The following is a 13,689-nucleotide window of genomic DNA, read 5'->3' as shown; positions in this document are numbered from 1 at the left end:
TGCAACCCCTGTCTAAATTCCAGCAGGCTTTTTTCCAGAAATTGTCAAGGTGACCCTAAAATTTATAAAAAAATGTAAAGAACTCAGAATATCCAAAACAAGTTTTAAAAGTAAGAAAAAAGTTGGAAGACTTATACTTCCTGATTTTACTTTATTTTTTACTACACAGCTACAGTAATTAAGACAGAATAGTACTGGAATAAGGATAGACAAATAAATGTAACAGAACTGGGAATCCAGAAATAAACCTTTACATTTATGGAAAATTGATTTTTAATTCAGTGGAGAAAGGATAGTTTTTGTGACAAATGGTGCTGGGACAACTGAATATCCACATGCAAAAAAGATGAATTTAGGCTATTACCTCAAAACATTCACAGAAGTTAACTCAAAATGGATCACAGACCTAAGTGTAAGAGGTAAAACTTTGAAATTCCTAGAAAAAAAATAGAAGAAAATTTTTATGACCTTCAGTTAAGCAAAGAATTCTTAAATCCAAAAGCAGGATGCATAAAATAAAAACTTGATAATTTCACTTCAAAATTAAAAAATTGATAAATAACTGGCTCACAAAATCATGAATACCTCCCATAAGTACTGTCCTCCTTTAAAAACTCATGTATATGAGACCAAACAGTCAACAATTACTTTAAAACAAAGATGAGAATGTAAGGGGTCAGGTTACTAGATTAATGTAAAGGGAACAACCAGAATGGAAATAATGAGAATGTTTATGCATTGTGAAGGATGTAACCTATGTCACTGAACAATTTGTGTAGAAATTGTTGAATGGGAAAAAAACTGATGTGTCAATCTTTACCAAAAACACAATAAAATATAATTTAAAAAAATTAAAACTTGCATGCTTCTAAAGAAACCATTAAGAAAATGAAAAGACTAGCCACAGACTAGAAGAAAGTATTTGCCAATCATATATCTGATAAAGAACTTGTATCCAGAATTTATAAAAAATTTGTACAACTCAATAATAAGAAAACAAAAAGAACAACTAAAAACAGGCAAAATATTTGAATGCACATTTTACCAAAGAAAATATATAAAGGCTAAAAAGTACCTGAAAAGATGCTTATCATTATTAGTTACCAGGGAAATTAAAACCACAATATGATACCACTTCACACCCACTAACCCGTTGCTATCAAGCTGACACCAACTCACAGAGTATGAGACACACTGGCCTGAATCGCTAGAACCAAAAAGACAGTCAACAACAAGTGTTGGCAAGGCTGTGGAGAAACTGGAACCCTCATACATTGCTGGGGGGTAAGTAAAATGGTGTAACCACTTTAGGCAGTTTCTTAAAAAGAAAAACATAAACTTACCATATGACCCAGCAATTCCACTCCTAGGTATCTACTCAAGAGAAATGAAAAAATATGTCCACACAAAGACTTGCACATCAATGTTCAGAGAAGAATTATTCAAAAACAGAAATTGTCCAAATGTCCATCAACTGGTAAGCAGATAAATAAAAAGTAATATATCTTTGCAATGGATTACTTCTTTTTGTTAGGTGCCATTGAGTGGATTCTGACTCACAGTGACCCTATACACAACAGAACGAAACACTGCCTGGTTCTGTGCCATCCTCGCAATCATTGCTATGTTTGAACCCATTGTTGTAGCCACTGTGTCAATCCCTCTCATCAAGGGTCTTCCTCTTTTTCGCTGACTCTCTACTTTACCAAGCATGATGTCCTTCTCCAGAGAGTGGTCCCTCCTAATAACATGTTCAAAGTACTGGAGACAAAGTCTTGCCATCCTTGCTTCCAAGACAGACTTGTTTGTTCTTCTGGCAGTCCATGGTATATTCAATATTCTTTGCCAACACCATAATTCAAATACGTCAATTCTTTAGTCTTCCTTACACATTGTACTGCTTTCGCATGCATATGAGGCGACTGAAAATATCATGGCTTGGGTCAGGTGCACTTTAGTCCTCAAAGTGACATCTTTGCTTTTCAACACTTTAAAGAGGTCTTTTGTAGCAGATTTGACCAATGCAATACATTGTTTGATTTCTTGATTGCTGCTTCCATGCGCGAATGGAATGGATTACTACTCAGCAATAAAAACCAACAAACTACTGATACATGTCACAATATGCTTGAATCTCAAGTACATCATGCTAAGGAAAAGAGAAGTGCCTGGGTGGCGCAAATCGTTAAGTGCTTGACTACTAACTGAAAGGCTATCAGTTTGAACCCACCCAGAAGCTCCTCAGAAACTGGGCCTGGTGATCTATTTCTGAAAAATCAGTCATGAAAACCCTATGGAGCACAGTTCTAGTTTGACACATGTAGGGTTTCCATGAGTCAGAACGAACTCCACAGCAACTGGTAACTGAAAAGTAAATGAAGCAAGGTGAAAAAACCTTACACATTGTATGTTTTCATGTGTATGCAAGGCTCAGAAAACATAAATCTTTAGAGACAGAAAGCAGATTAGTAGTTTCCTGTGGCTGGGGATGGGAATGAAGATTAACTAAAAGAGGGACCTTTGTAGAGTGATGGAAATGTTCTAAAACTGGATCGTGGTGATGGCTGCACAACTCTGTAAATTTACTAAAAATCATTGAATTGGACACTCAAAACTGGTGAGTTTTAAGATAAGTAAAGTATGCCTCAATAAAGCTGTTAAGAAAGCATATGAACAGTGTAATTTCAATTATATGAAAATAATATATGTACAACTACACATGTAAACAGATTGTAATAATATAAATGAAAATTAATATCACTTAGTAGTGGGATTATCAGTGATTTAATTTTATTTTTGTGCATTTTTATTTTTTCCATTTCCTATAATAAAAATGTTATTTAAACAGAAAAAGTAATTAAAAAAATTTTATAATAGCACTGATTTACTTTTTAAAAAACTATTCCTTAAAACAGACAATAAAACAACACATCCAATTTATGCCACATGGAAGAACCATACTTGCACATATCCAGTGATTAGACTTCTAAGAAACTCAGCTATGTGGGACCAGAAGAAACCCTAGTAGTCCCAAAGCTCAGGCAATTTACTTTGCATCAGAGAATGAAACTACCCTCAGGCCTAAGCCTTCTAATTAATTTGATTTAAAAATCAAATTAAGCTTGATTTAATGGCTCCGTTTATTGAGTACTTGTTGTTGTTACTGCTAGCTGCTCTCCAGTCACCAGATTCAGGGCTATCCTTGTGATCCATAGGGTTTTCACTGGTTGATTTTCGGAAGTAGATTTCCAGGCTTTTCTTCCTAGTCTGTCTTAGTCTAGAAACTCTGCTGAAACCTGTTTAGCATTCAGCAATATTCACGCCTCCACTGACAGACAAGTGGTGGCTGTGCTTGAGGTGCATTGGTCGGGAATTGAACCCAGGTCTCCCACATGGAAGGCTAGAAGTCTACCACTGAAACACCACTTCCCTCTATCATTGAGCACCTGCAGTGTGCAAAATGTTATGCCAGATCCTTTACGTATCTGAATATTAATCTCCAGAACTACTGTATGTGGAAAGTATTAATACTTTACAGATGCAGAAATTGAACTTACACAAGGTAGTTACCCAACAGCCTCTATAGCTAGACAGTTTAAGAGCCCATGATTTCAATCTCAAAACTGTGATCTGAATTACCAGGTAAGATTTCTGAAGAAAAAGAGTGGTCAGATTGGTTTGGGAAACACTGCATACTTAGCCCCCTCCCCTTTTTAAGACTGACAACACACATGAACATATGAAAACACCCAAAAAGGATACCATAAAGAAATAGTTTAACAAATGGTCTCAGCCAACTGACCATGAGTATCTCCCTTCCCCCTCTTTAATGTATTACCTATTAACATCCCTCAGGTGCACCAAAACCAATTAGGAAATCATACTAGGCTACAACTTCATGCAGCAGAAATTGTTATTGTTATCTGTCAACTAATATTTGACATTAACATCTTCCTTAGAAATAGAATTCTCATGTTATTTGGAGTAGCAACATGCTGAGCTAAAATGTGGCTATATGCCTAGTATCAGGTCATTTTTAGGTGTAAGTGGAATTGTTTTGTGGAACGTCTAGCAAGGTTGATTAAAGGAAACTGATTCAGATAAGATTACATTTTTTTTTTTGAGAGGGGGCTTTCTTTTCTTCCTCCTTCCACATAGTGATAGCTGGAGCTCCAGCAGCCATTTTGGACCAGGGAGTGATGTTGACGATGGAAGCCAGTGTAAAGATGGCGGAGTAGAATGACAGAAGGAACCTGGGTCCCTAATAACTATTGAGCCATGTTTCATTTTTAGACTGCCTACCTTCAAATGTTTTATGTGTGAGAGAAATAATTTTCTCTTTTCAGCTACGCCTTGGAAACCCTGTGGGGAAGTTTTACTCTCTCCTATAGGGTCACTAAGAGTCGGAATCGACGTGATGGCAATGGGTTTTGGTTTAAACCACTATTATGACTGATTTTATGTTAAATGCAGTTGAACCTAACCTAACACAGACTTGGTCATCTAGTTTCCCTCTTCATTTTTACTCACGTTATAGTAGCTATATCAGAGCAGAAAAAAAGAGGAAAGAAGATGCTTAGAAGTTAATACAGAAATAATGAACTAATTCTTGACATGCAAAGAGGGGGCATGATATTCACCAGTAGTAATCTGGGGACTATTTAGTCATGATTTGGAGTCAACAAGTAAAGATCAACTTATTTTCAGAATATTCTCATTAATAAGACAAAGGCATAGACTTAAACACTGAAGTTGGAAAATAATTTTGATAGAATAAAATTCTTCAGTTCCTGATGATTATAAATAAAAGCGGTATAATGCTGAATAAAAAAGTTATATAAAGCAATGTTCCCTAAAAATGTGTTCATTAAAACATAAGTTCCACAGGATGTTAATAGGTGTTGGGGCAGAAAAATGAGGTTTCATGATTCAATAGGTTTGAAAAAGTTGTATTAAACATAGTGAACTAAATGGAGCTTTTAATATGCTTATGTGTGTTGTGTGTATCCAAGAGGAGGCTCTCATATACAGTGTTTTCCAAACCATTTGACCATGGAACATTTTCTCATCACATATCTCATAAGAAGCCGTGGTGGCATAGTGGTTAAGAGCTCAGCTGCTAACCAAAAGATCAGCAGTTTGAATCCACCAGCCGCTCCCTGGAAACTCTATGAGACAGTTCTACTCTGTCTTATGGAGTCACTATGATTTGGAATTGACTCAACAGCAAAGGGTTTGGTTTGGTGGTTATCTCACACTTTCCCAAAACAAAATACTGTTTTAGAAACAATAGCATAACAAATACTATATTATAAATGTTAAGAATATTTCTTTATAAATTAAGTAGACTTTTAATAACTGCACAGAGAAATATCTTTTTATTTCCATCTTATCCTCCTTTTTATTGTCTTTTTGAATTCTTTTCAAATGGGTGCCCCTATTTTTAAAATTCCATACCTTTTTTTTAGTAAGAAACTCATGCTTTATGATTGTACACCAGAACTCTGCTTTAATACTGTAGGACTAGAATTCAGTGGAAGGTAATACCCTGGATCCTAATCAGAAGTTTTCAAAAGACCACATATAAAGACATCTTAGGTAAAAGTTGTTAAAATAAAAAATTTTCCCTCAAAGAAAGTTGAGGCTGCAGCAAAGCACAACTTGAGGGGCCACCGTTCACACTGCAGTCCAGAATAGTGTTGTCCAGTAGAACTTTCTGCGATGAGGGAATTGCTCTGTGTCTGTGCTCTGTGCTGTCCAGTATGGCAGCCACTAGTTGCATGTGGCTATTGAGAACTTGAAATGTGGCTGGAATGAGAAAGTGAATTTTTAATTTAATTTAATTTAAATTTAAACAGCCACATGTGGTTGTGGCTAACGTATCGGATGGTGCAGGTGAAGGATTATGGTCCAGAAGGTGTCAACTACAATGTGATGGGTGCTCTCGGGTTTGTACCATATGGAGGCCTCACTTGCAAGAGAACAGAATGAGGGATCACTTAGGTTTACAGTAAAGACTCTGAGAGTTTTAGTGAGATACTACTGAAATAGAGTAAATATAATCAGTAAAATAACACCTGAGTAACAAACAGCACATATGAGTAAAGCATACTGTTTAAATATATAAAATTACAAAAACAGAATGTCCTTATAAATAATCTACCTATGATTCAGATTTGACGTTTTCAAGTCTGAATCAAATTTTACTATATCAAGTTAAACACATATATTATATATAATGTTATATATACATTATATAGATTCTGACTCATAGTGACCCTATAGGACAGAGTAGAACTGCCCCAGAGGGTTTCTAAGGAGCAGATGATGGACTCAAACTGCCAACCTTTTGGTTAGCAGCCTGAGCTCTTAACCACTGCACCACTAGGGCCCCTATAAATAATTAGTCTCCAAAATTAGTCTGAATAAAATTTTACTATCTTTATTTTATGCACAAATCTTTTTGGTTTTAAAAGTTTATGGTACTGGCATATTCTATAAGGCTTGGTAGGAAAATAATTTTAAAAAAAGAGAAAGAAAAAACTTGTTATTTATCCTCTAGGGCATGTATCTTTACTTCTAGGTGGCAAAACTGATATAAAAATGCAAATCCCCATTTTCTACTGATGACCATTTTGTCAAGTACAATCCAAAGCATATGAACTTACAAGCCTTTCAAATAGAAGAAAACTTACAGAATAATTGTATTTTATATACATAATGAAAGAAGAGGAAATATTTGCTTTAATCACTTATATGTAATGTTAATGATCAGATAAAACTTTTCAGTTGTTTTTTTTCTTTACAAGTATTGAATAAAGCAGCATGCAATTAACCTAATGTTAACACTTCATTTGGACTTACAGCATCATTTCTTCATTCGACTTCTCTTGGGACTGATTACAGTTCTGATAATTTGCTGTTAAAAAAGAAGTTTTTAAGTTATAAAGGAAATTAGTTTATAATAGGCTATACTGTTTCACAGGTAACTCTCCAAACCCAATGAAGTACATTCTCAAGAAAATGGACTTAATGCCCATCCATAGGTTTATGATCATCTTATGCTATATTCTTTCATCTAAAATTTGAAATAATTCTCTCTGCTCGTAAGAAACACTCGTACAACATCTAAAATTACAAGAAAATATTAATTATGTAGCTAATACCCGGAAAGGATTCTGTAGGACATCTCTGATTTCAGCAAACAGAGTGATAGTAATGGAATTCTCCTTTCTCGCCTCAGATTATACATTTAGAATTCAGTTTGAGACACCTCAGGGAATAATTTAGAAAGTCTAAGAAAAGGCAAGAACATATGAGAAAGTTCTTGAAGAAAAAGCCACAGGAAAAACAAATAAAAATCTTTGAAATATGTTTGTTTAATCAGGATTAAAAACAAACAAAAAAAAACCAAACCTGTGCCGTCAAGTTGATTCTGACTCATAGTGACCTTATAAGAGAGTAGAACTGGTCCACAGAGTTTCCAAGGAGTAGCTGGTGGATTCGAACTGCTGACCTTTTGGTTAGCAGCCCTAGCTTGCAATAGCTCTCAACCACTGCGCCACCAGATAGCCACATAATAAAATAATGTTTAAAACAGTTCTTGGGTTACAAGTTTTCTATGTAAAATGTTCTATGTATTTTCCAATGAAAAATACATTAGACACTAATTAGTAAACCAAGGTCATGATTTCACCCACAGCACAAAACAGTGATCAACATCTACTGTCATAATTTTCTTTCAACAACATTTGAAATCAGGTACAGACATCATGACTCTTCATCACCTACATACCACAACATCATTATCGCATATGACAAGGTCTATGATGTTTATTTATATGCACTCATTTTCCCCTTATTCCATTTATGGAATCCTGGCAGGAAAAAGATTCTAAAGAGCTTATTCTAAATATCAGAATTGACACTGCAGAAATGAAGGCATTAAAACGTAGTAGAAAGTTTTAATGAGATTTAACCAAGCTAATAAAGATAACAAACATTGTCTCTATAAGTGGCACCTAGAATTATATAAAAATGGGATAAGTTCATTTTGGAGATTTTAAAAACAGATGTAGCATGTATAAATGTTCAGTGCTGGCACAAAAATGACCCTCGATAAATGAAGGCTATTATTCATATTTTCACTTGTAGGAGCACACAGTTATCCTTCAGGAAATCAATAATGGAAGGTCGAGGGTATAGCCCCTTAATATCCCTAGTTATACTTAATGTGTTATAATATACCAACAATATCCATGAGTTTACCAAATCCTTATCAAACCTCTTTATATGTTCACCACATTTGATAAAACACATCATGGAACTCTAGAATACTTACACAAAAGAGAAGCCTTACACAAAAGCAAAAATTAGAGTTCACAGCAGTATCAATCAGTGTACCGCCTGCCCTATCTAAAGCAGGTAAGACAATAAGCTACAGAACAGATCTAACAATAGGAATACTCCTATCAACAATTACTCTAAGCAAAGATGAGAAGATAAGGTGGTAGGGAAACTAGAGTACTGGAAACAGAACAACCAGAATGCAATTAAAGAGAATGCTGACACCTTGTAATGTTACTGAACAATTTGTGTAGAAATTGTCAAATGGAAACCTAATATGCTGTGTAAACTTTCACCAAAAACACAATAAAAAATTAATTGTACAAAAAAAAGGAATACTCGCAAGCAGACTGCCTTGCTAGTGTTATCATTCATTCATTCAGAGAGAGACATAGCTGCTCAGTGAATTGGATCTATCTGTTTAACAAACAGAATGGCATCCTTAATTTAATTTATATCATTAAAATATGAAAAAAAATCCATAGCTGTTTAGATAGGAAACCATCACATGGAAGAATATAGAGGTGGAAGCAATGGATTTATTCCACTCAAACAAGGCTGGGACACTTGAAAGATTCTTTGGGTGGAAAACAAGATGGTGTAAATTAGTATTTAAAGTTAAATAGGGCAAAGAAGGAGGTAAATTGGCCCATAGCTAGGCTAGTGTTTAAAAAGATTTCCAGATTTTAATGAGACATTTGTCCCAGCTACAATGAACAGCTGTAAGGACAATTCCCAAGGTGGAATTTGGGGGAAAACCTGTAAAAGCAGGAAATTACTAATATTTATAACATCTATCACATAAAAAAAGACTGTGGATTCTCACTATGTCAGTGCATAGGAGAATTGCTGAAACTTACATCTAAAGAATAAGGTCATCTTGAAGGATATAATCCTGAAATAGGATGCTGAAGAGGCAACGATACGTGAAGGATGTCTACAAACACAGGAATACAAAAAACACTTTTCCTATTCTGATTGCAATTTCTCCCCCTATCTTTATTCAGGGTATTTGTCTCTAGTATTACGATTTTCTGCAGTTGTTTCCTGCTTCCTTGCTGCATCATGTTCTATAGTGCCATACATGTCTATGTACTATGAGAGAAATCCTAAGAAGCTGTCCAAATGATTTAGCCATGCTTAATTTCTTACTTTGAAACAGTGCAATGAAGTGGCCTGGAATGGCCCGAGACTTCAATTAAATTCTGCTATAGCACCATTTGTGATAGAAAATTATTTGAATTCTTAGAGAGACAGGTTGATCTGTGGTGAATCTTAGATGACTCTTATATACTAAGCACTGTCAGTAAATTAAAAATACATTTATACATGTAGGAACCGTTGAAGTGATTATCAAAATATTATATTTTTAGATAGCTGACATGAACACATAATATAAAGATGTTGTTTGACAATAAAGCTGTCACATTAAGAGCTCACAGTTTCTTTGGGGGTGTTCTTTAGTCCCTAGCAATACATAATAATAAATAACTTGAATACATATTATATAGACACTGTCTGACAATACAATACTCTGTATTGTGAGTTCAATGGTTTTTATTATTTTATGTGCTCGAGTCCCCAGCAATATAGAAAAATAAATGTTGTACTCACTTGTGTTGGTTCTGATTAGACAACCGCTAATTAGGTTATCACTCATTTTTCCTAAAACCAGTGACATTACGGGAAGACAGGCTCCGTTCACCAGTGATGCCAGTAATCCCAGGATCATGAGCGTGATGTCCAGTCCATCAGCAAAGCGGAACTGAGGAAAACAAAACCCAGTAACATTACAACTGCAGACAAACTAGTTTTTACCATCAAATAAATGTTACTTTACAAATTGATTAAATGCTACTTTATGAATTGATAAATAAATGCATAAAATAATGGATATATATGTATGTGTGCGTGTGTGCATATATATATATATCTCCCCAATCTTAAGGATTTTCAAATTGTACTAATGCAAGTTAGCCAAGATGTGGGTGTGAATCAGAAACTGCCTTCCACTTGTTTGACTCAGGAATCAATTAAGCTATTTTAAAAGACTGTGAGGACAATATCTTTGCTTACAGAAAATTAATCTGCAATCTTTTCCCAAATCTACTTCTTAGGCTTATCAGCACCGTAGCAGTGATACAACTAAGCACTGTGAATGGCAACAATGTAGTAAAAATTAGCTCACCAACTGTTATGGATTATATTCTTGATTCTTACTTTAAAGCCCCAGATTTTTTTCACCCAGGACAATGTCTATCCTCTAATATAATTTTCAAGGCTGTTTGGAAAAAGCAAGAAATATCTGAAAGCCAAATACTGAATGCTTTATATTTTATTTTACAGCAGACCCCCAAAGCACTATTCCAAAACCAAAACATGAGCAAAACATGATAACGTGGATTAATTATTTTACCGAGAGGCCAAGATAAAATGTAAGATGGCACTGTAATATAATTAGGTTTGCATAACAGCCTGAGGAACTTAGTAAATATTTTATGAGTGGAGACTGAAAAATGTCATGTTTTCCATTCATTCATGAAATAGCTGATAAAAATTTATAGTGTAACTCCCATAGCATTGTACTGACTAGTACAGATGGTAAGAGGGTACCGGATCCTCCGTCTTTGTCCAGAATAGTGTGTTACCTCCTTAATAGAGTTTGCCATGTTCTGCTACCTGCCAAGGTCTTTTGAATTTGACTTTTGAACAAACAGGCACTGTTTCACGTGCGTTTCTAATGACACTGACAGCCATGCTGACCCAGAGATCACAGTAGGCAGAGAGGCTGCCTGGGAACATGCCTGAAAATGTTCCTTGAACATAATTCCAAAGATGTATCCTTACACTAGAAACACTTTGATATATTAACAAAACTAAAACCCAAACCCATTGACATTGAGTCAATCCCGACTCACAGTGACACTATAGGACAGAGTAGAACTGCCCCATAGACAGTGGTGTCACTAGGGTTGGTTTCACCCCCCCATGCTAATTACCACAATATTGTAGCTAAAACACCAGAAAATCTGACAAAATCAGCAAATACAAAAACACGGCAGGAAAGACAACAGCGCATGCTTGTAGCACTTGCAGATGAAAAACCACGATTTGAAGTGACGCTGGAATTGAGTAATAATGACAGCTGTGACTGGAGCACCTTAGAAGGTTCAAAAAGAAAATTATCGTATAGTTTTAGACTTGTAGGTATATTGAGACATGAAAGCTTGGCTTACAGTTTTTTGTTGTTGTTGTTATAACTACAGGGATATTTTTATAAAAACATAATAAATATCTGCTGAAAACCTACACACAAATTTTACAGACAGTTGTTTTGGTATCACCCCCTTGACACAGTGTCACTCGGTGCGGTATACACCCTCTGCACCCCGCAGTGATGCCACTCCCCATAGGTTTTCCAAAGTTGGAATTTTTATGGAAGCAGACTATCACATCTTTCTCCCACAGAGTGGTTGGTGGGTTTGAACCACTGACCTTTTGGTTAGCAGCCAACTGCTTAACCACTGCACCATCAGGGCGCCTTTTCTGATATATAGGGTTTACAAAAATATTTAGATTCCTACATTAAAAGGATTTATAATATTTTAAAATATTTTAAAAAGCAGCATATATATCAATATACAATCATTGGAAAATACTGAAGTATAGACATAAGACAGTAAACATCACCCATAATCCTATCACTACTCAGAAATAACCTCTGGTAAAATTTACGCATATTGGAAAAAATATGTGTGTATAAAGTCATTGAATATACAGCTATTTTTTGTCCCAAATTTAGTTTTGCAAGTGTCTTAGTTATCTACTGCTGCTATAACAGAAATACCACAAGTGGATGGCTTTAACAAAGAGAAGTCTATGCACTCACAGTCTAGTAGGCTACAAGTCCAAATTCAGGGCGCCGGCTCCAGGGGCAGCTTTCGCTCTCTGTCAGCTCTGGAGGAAGCTCCTTGTGATGCATCAGTCTTCCCTTGGTCTGGGAGCATCTCAGCGCAGGAACCTCAGGTTCAAAGGACACGCTCTGCTCCCAGCACTACTTTCTTGGTGATATGAGGTCCCCAACTCTCTGCTTGCTTCCCTTTCCTTTTATCTCTTGTAAGATAAAAGGTGGTGCAGGCCACACCCCAGGGGAACTCCCTTTACATTGGATCAGGGATGTGACCTGAGCGAGGGTGTTACATCCCACTCTAATCCTCTTTAACCACAGGCAGAGATTATGATTTATAACACATAGGAAAATCACAAAATGGAGGACAACCACACAATACTGGGAATCATGGCCTAACCAAGTTGACACATATTTTTGGGGGGGCATAGTTCAATCCGTGACAGCAAGGCACTACCCTGAGTCACTAGTTGTATTCTCTTGTATGGAAGTTGCGTTGTTTATTTTTCTTATCATGGAACTTTCGTTATTTTTATATTTTTTTTTTCTATTGGAAGGAACACATGGATGGAATTTTCCTTCAAATAATACATGTAAACTATCAAACAAACCATTCCATCTGCTACTAAAAATTCCCTAAAATTTTCTTATTCATGTACTTTCCAAATGATTTGACTTACTATTTCAATAGGTCCAACAGCTTGCTGTCTCACTTGAGGCAGTTCTTGCAGTGTTCTGGAAAATGAATGTTTAAAATGGAAAGGTTACAATGCAAGTATGATGTGCAAAATTTTCAAATTAAAATTTGTGTCAAATTTAATCTTTGATTGTTGTTGTTAGCTGCTGTATTTGACTCATGGTGACCTCATATGTGCCAAAGTAGAACTACCCCATAGGGTTTTTAAGGCTGTGACATTTCAGAAGCAGGCTTGTCTTCCAAGGTATCGCTGGGTCGGTTTGAATGGCCAACTTTTTGGTTACTAGTCGACTTTGGTAGCAAATTTATATCAACATTGAAATTTTAAAAATAATCTCGATGGACAGTACAAAGATTTTTAGTACAATCACTGAGAAAATAAATTTTTACTGGCTGCCCCTAAGTTTCTTAGGGTAACAGCAGAAGACACTCCTCTAGAGTACATTTTTAACCCTTTGTAACAAATTGCTCAAGAGCAACTATCAGCTTTTAATGAAAGGAGGCCTATTAAGAACGCATTAAACAAGGGTAGTCTGAATTTTTTTCCACATTTAAAATTTTCTTTTCTTAGCTCACATTTCAAGGAAGTCTGATTGAAAATTGTAAATTTTCTTCTTTCAGGTCAGGGAAATCTGTCTATTAAACACACACACACGCAGATTCCAAAACATTAAAAAAGGACTGGAGGTGAACAGATTGTTTTCTGAAAAGCCATCTCAAAAGTGAAAACTTGACTCTT

At 35.6% G+C, this 13,689-nt stretch overlaps 1 protein-coding gene across 1 annotated transcript in view; it reads right to left on the bottom strand.

Annotated features, from left to right (window-relative positions):
* The window catches only part of ABCB5 (ATP binding cassette subfamily B member 5), a 147,956-nt gene that overhangs the window by 106,130 nt on the left and 28,137 nt on the right, over window positions 1–13,689 (bottom strand). Inside the window, exons 3-5 of the mRNA XM_012555850.2 lie at window positions 12,934–12,988; window positions 9,961–10,111; window positions 6,865–6,919 (exon numbers count right to left, since the gene is read on the bottom strand). Coding sequence (XP_012411304.1) covers window positions 6,865–6,919; window positions 9,961–10,111; window positions 12,934–12,988 — 261 coding nt within the window. The remainder of the gene's footprint in view (window positions 1–6,864; window positions 6,920–9,960; window positions 10,112–12,933; window positions 12,989–13,689) is intronic.

The sequence above is a fragment of the Trichechus manatus genome, unplaced genomic scaffold, assembly GCF_000243295.1.
Source record: "Trichechus manatus latirostris isolate Lorelei unplaced genomic scaffold, TriManLat1.0 scaffold00050, whole genome shotgun sequence".
NCBI lineage: Eukaryota > Metazoa > Chordata > Mammalia > Sirenia > Trichechidae > Trichechus > Trichechus manatus.
Note: the sequence above shows the minus strand (reverse complement) of the source record. Positions and strands in the feature narration are given on the sequence as shown.